The sequence below is a fragment of the Oncorhynchus gorbuscha genome, linkage group LG08, assembly GCF_021184085.1.
Source record: "Oncorhynchus gorbuscha isolate QuinsamMale2020 ecotype Even-year linkage group LG08, OgorEven_v1.0, whole genome shotgun sequence".
Lineage (NCBI taxonomy): Eukaryota > Metazoa > Chordata > Actinopteri > Salmoniformes > Salmonidae > Oncorhynchus > Oncorhynchus gorbuscha.
In genome coordinates, this window is record NC_060180.1 from 26,859,140 (window position 1) to 26,864,642 (window position 5,503).

The following is a 5,503-nucleotide window of genomic DNA, read 5'->3' on the forward strand; positions in this document are numbered from 1 at the left end:
TCAGTGATCATCTGGCTTTATCTGAATTTGTCACGCACTCCAAGCTGGCTGTCTGGCTGCAAGTATCTCTCTGATGAAGTACAGGATGTTCTGGGTGAGCGAGATAAAAACGTACTATAGGGAAAGGACTCTCCCCATTTGTTGCAACATGACATGGCTATGTGCCGGTAATACAGTACAATACATTTGCTCGCTGAAATAAGAAAGTCATGACATCTACTGTATCAAACTAACCAGACAAAGTATATTTCTAATAATAATTCTGTCATTTCAGAAAATTCACAAAGGTTATTCTATTTTCGGGAACAATTGAACCGGTCATTTAAAAATAGAGAATCTCGGCCATAGTGAGTTTGAGATATGGAAGTGTTGAGTGACTTTGTATATAACCTTTGTGTATTCCTAAACATTGCAATATCAGCATTCTATTTTTATTCCAACTGCCCACGTGACTTCTTATTTTGGTTCGAATGAGCCCCTACTTACTCAAAAGCTGGTTAGATATACCTCCTATTCTAAGGCATGTGTTAAAATAAACAAAACGCAATATCTTGTTCCTCCAACTCATATCAGTAAAATAAATACACTAGTTACAAATCAAGCAAGAATTAAAATTTCCTTTAATTTAGTGTTACTGTATAATATCACACATATTACCTTTACTCATCAACTCAATGTCATCCGTTCAGATAGATATCGTAAAATACTCTCACCGGAGCAACATCACAGTTGCAGTAACACAATGATTGTGTTCTGTATTCAATACAACATGGAGAATAAATCGTTTGATAACTGGTATTTTAAATGAAGAATCTTAATGATATGGTATATATGAAGAACTTTTGCAGAGCAGCCTTTTGAACGTTCAAGCGCATGAATACATAACACACACTCGAAGAGAACAAAAATAAAATAAAATAGAAAACCCTTTTCTAATATAGATTTTTTTTTAAATTACCATTTCAATTTAACAAATGTACAGTACCAGTCAAACGTTTGTCCACACCCTACTCATTCCAGGGTTTTTCTTTATTTTGACTATTGTCTACATTGTAGAATAATAGTGAAGGCATCGCAACTATGAAAGAACACACATGGAATCATGTTGTAATCAAAAAAAAGTGATAAAGAAATCTAAATGTGTTTTAGATTTTAGATTCTTCAAAGTAGCCACCCTTTGCCTTGATGAGAGCTGGTTGCCATATTTAGTTTTTTAAAGTTGACTCAATTTTTTTTTTAAAGCACAACAATCTGAGTTTTCTTAAAACCTTAGTGCAGATGTCAAATTTAGGGTAGGGCTGCTCATTAGAATTACCAACACGATGTCACTTAAAACATAATTATTGTATTTAATAGTAATAAGGTTGGTATTACTATCTACCTACTTACCTATATTTACATAAATCAAGATTCTCCCTGTATCATATTGACCTTGTTGGGAGGTCATTTGGGCCATAAAAGGTACACTCTCTGAGGTGGTGGGTGCAAGTAAAATAACTGAATCAACTCTAATTGGTCAATATTCCAGTAAATACAGTCAAATGAAGTGGCAAACAAGTGTAAAAGAACATGCCATCGCCCTAAGATGAACACTGCACAATTTTTTTAAATGTTCTGGCGTGTTCCAGTGAAAGATAAACAAACATCAGTGCAATAACCTATTAAAAACAATCTTTAAAAGTTGCATTTTTGTGAGCCATAGTCATATAGGTGATTACCTGTAAAACAAAGAAAATATAGATGTATATGAAGGGTATTTTGCCTGAGTGTTCAGTTCATAAATACATTTTTTAACTATATAGTAGCTGATACCTGATAGCACATGAGGAAGAATTTCAGTTCATGAATCTACTTCTTAAAAGCTTCATTTGCCGTTTTTGTAATGCTTTTGGCAACTATATTCTCAGTCTGATCTGGAGTTGCCTGTGTCCTCCTGGGTCTCCCTGTAGAAGGGCTTTTGGCTAGCCTCCTCCAAGACGTCCATGGTGTCCCGTAGATTTACTGCTATGGAGAAGTTATTAGGCTTCAGGGTCAGCCCATAGGTGTAGTCAATGGTGGGCAGCTTGTCCGGGTCGGGACTAAAGTGGGCCTGGTGTGCCAGCAATGCAGTAAATAGGAACAGCTGCATCTTGGACAGCTCTTCTCCGATGCACCGCCTCTTTCCCAAGGAGAAGATGAGCACCCTGCTGGCCAGGTCCTTGTTCAAAGAGCTGTCCTGGTCCAGGAAGCGCAGGGGGTCAAAGGTCTCTGGTTGTGTCCACCTGGCGGGGTCGTGGTTGCTGGACCACTGGTTGATGAAGATCACTGTGTCCTTGAGGATGGTGTAGCCCATGATGGTAGTGTCGGTGATGGTGCTGTGGGGAATGGTGAGAGGCACAAAGCTGGTGAAGCGCATCACCTCGTAGATAAAGGCCATCACGTAAGGCAACTGAGACTGGTCTTCCATGGTGGGCAGACGGCTCCGGTAGACCACTTTGTCCACTTCCTCTTGGAGACGCAGCTGGATATGAGGAAACCTATATAGGACATGGTCAAAAGTGAACACTCAGAACACAGGTATCTTTGTTCATTGAGATAATAATTTCCTATTGGGAAGCTAACCTCCATTTCAACACTGAGGGCATACTCAATACATTAATCTTTTTTGATGGGTATCTATGAGCAGCAGGTTGATATAGGCTACAGGTTATTTGGCAATTTGTTATTTGGGGATTTGGTAGCATGGTTACAGTTGCCAACATGCTAAGAATTCCTAAGTAAATACTAAATACAGGACAAAATAAACATGAATTTACTATCGAACCTGTTTTATTTCTCCCGCGCAAACTGGCAACTCACATCATGATGTTCTGCGGATCAGATTACTTTATCAAGCGAAATTTTAGTACAGCGGAGCCCTCATGAGAGGCTTCCAATACCTGCCTGGGCACTTCTGCTATTTAAAACTATTACCTAACATCCTAGTTCTGCTACTGACGTGCGGGACACAGGAGCACGTACAGGAGTAGGCTGCCAGCAAAAAAAGAGCAGAGCATAATACTCTTTCGTTGTTTGATGTTGATAGTGTGACAGTGGCATACGAGTACATTAGGTTGGATCATTTTCCCAAGGCAAAATTGCTTTTTCTGTTTTAAAGCATAGGTTTTCTCAATTTAAAGCATATATGCTATTGTGAATTGACGAATGCACTTAGTGTAAGTTGCTTTGGATAAGAGCGACTGCTTAATGACTAAAATATAAAATGCATTGTTAATAGAACATATTATAGCCTATGGGAAAACGAGAACTTGAATTACACTTTAGCTGATTCAAAATGAATACGTAGGCTATTACCTCACAAGTATCAGAATGATCCATTGGAGTGCAGTAGACAGTGTGTCTTGGCTTGCTCCAAAAATATCACCAATAGTAGGTGGCACATAATCTTTGCCTGGTGAGACTCCGGGCGAGCTGTCCTGAGAATGGTCCAATGCCATGATGAAAGCATCTGTCATGTCCCGGATTGTGCTTGGCTGAATGGTCTTTCGATGCTCGACAACCTTAGTAACGATAAATTGACTGAACTCCCGGTTGAGCTCTTTAAAATTGTCAAAAATTGTTTTTATTGGGTTGGGAAAATACTGGAGCCAAGGCATCACATCAACGATGCTCCCAGCCCCTACTGTTTGGGTGAATTGATCATTTCGTCCCACAACTTGCGCAAACTCTGCGTCGTCGTAGGAATACCTTTTTCCAAAGCACACGGCGGTCATTATGTTAGCTGTTGATACCACCAAGTATGTCATCGGCTGGAAATATTTGTGCTCTTGCGTTTTTCCCAGGAAAAGACGGAGCAGCTCCCTAACTTCGCAGACAACGTGGTTTTCGAAGGTCTTTTTGGAGTTCATGTTGCCGGTGGAAAACATCCGAACAGTAGATTGGGCTACTTTTCGGTGCACTTTCCACCATTCGCTGAATTTTCCAAAAGCAATGCCATCACCATTGGAAACGTATTGAAAAGAAGTAAAGTCCGGTCTGCCTGCGAAATCATATCCATTTTTGATGAGCGCCTGCCTGATTGCGTCGCCATTCAGCACCACAACGTCCCGGCAGCCAAGTTTGATTCGGAAGACGTCCCCATATTTCCGTGCCATGCGAGAGAAATAGAGGTGAGGAGTTTTGCCAACCTCTACTGCGTTCCCAATGACTGGCCAAGCGAAGGGTCCAGGCGGGCTGCATACGTCCCAGTTCCGCCTGATCCTGCGCCACAGGTGCACGGCAAAGACGACAGTCAAAGACGCCAATAATATACTCCGTGGCGATGGCCAGGTCATCTCCTCGAATATAACGTGCATGTCCATTATGAAGCCTATAATATATTGAGAGAAAGCAATAAGTTATAACTGGGGAAAAAAATATGAACTCATTCTAGGGGAACACACAAGTACAATTAAGAATATAGTGGTAATATTATTGCAGCACAAAATATGGCACAACATATCCTATTGTTAACGGGTCAAATATTGAGGATGGAAATACACCACCTTGCAGTCAATTCGTTGCTTCTAACAAGTAAAGAACAGCCTTATGTTAATTGCAGTCTGTCGGTTACTAATAGATGTTTTGATGAATACGCTTCTGTCCTTTGTCCCGTCGATGCCGATGGTAAAGACTACATTGTAATATAAATGCAAGAAGCGCGGTAATTATAGGTCACGTCTTTATATAGCGGATCCAGTGATTGAAAGTAAGGATTATTGGAGAATAAAATCCTCATAACCTGCACAATAGACAAGAAAGTAACCCATTATACGTCCAGTAACTTAATTTGTCATTTGGTGCAGTTCTAGACCTTCCACACTCCACATGCGAATAGCCTTCTGCTGTCCCGAGTTAAATGATTTATCACAAACAGAAGTGTCAAATAGCATCATAGCTCGTCAGCGTCTGAGTCCTGGTTTGTTGTAAGGGGTGTCTGCTCCCCTCCCTCCCCCTCACACACTTACACACACACACACACACACACACACACACACACACACACACACACACACACACACACACACACACACACACACACACACACACACACACACACACACACACACACACACACACACACACACACACACACACACACACACACACACACACACATTCTCACGCGCTCTCACTCACTCTCTCTTCCTCACCTCTTCCCCCCCCCATACTCAAAAAGTAGCGCGCCTACTTTTTTTTGTCAAACTGTTTGTGTTGTCCATTCCCTCGTTGCAATTGGAGGCAGAATGCAATCACCACTAGCCACTAGGAACTCAATACTTTGCTGGATAAGTTTTGTCATGGGATTATGGATGTCCAATCAAATCAACGTATTCATTTGTTTTACTTAATTGGTTACCATTCACCAAATATGCCTCTATTTGGGCCTAGGCTTTAGCCTCATATGTAGATGGTTATATGTTTAGATTTAATGCTAATAGCCTAACAATAACTACAACCATGATGAAATATCAACAAAAATGAA

The 5,503-nt window shown here is 40.7% G+C and overlaps 1 protein-coding gene across 1 annotated transcript; it reads right to left on the reverse strand.

Annotated features, from left to right (window-relative positions):
* Positions 1 to 602: 602 nt before the first annotated feature.
* Positions 603 to 4,896, reverse strand: LOC124041418 (cytochrome P450 1B1-like). The gene is made up of 3 exons (XM_046358968.1): positions 4,524 to 4,896; positions 3,334 to 4,348; positions 603 to 2,516 (listed from the first exon to the last, which is right to left on the reverse strand). The coding sequence occupies exons 2-3, from the start codon at positions 4,338 to 4,340 to the stop codon at positions 1,904 to 1,906; spliced, it is 1,620 nt and encodes a 539-aa protein (XP_046214924.1). The 5' UTR covers positions 4,341 to 4,348; positions 4,524 to 4,896; the 3' UTR covers positions 603 to 1,903.
* Between the last annotated feature and the right edge of the window lie 607 nt (positions 4,897 to 5,503).

Bases quoted from the DNA above. Each gene is read 5' to 3' on its own strand.
- LOC124041418 (XM_046358968.1), bottom strand. From the start codon at position 4,340: ATGGACATGCACGTTATATTCGAGGAGATGACCTGGCCATCGCCACGG. The intron at 2,517-3,333 runs GTAATAGCCTAC...TGTCCTATATAG, and splicing joins ATCATTCTGATACTTGTGAG to GTTTCCTCATATCCAGCTGC.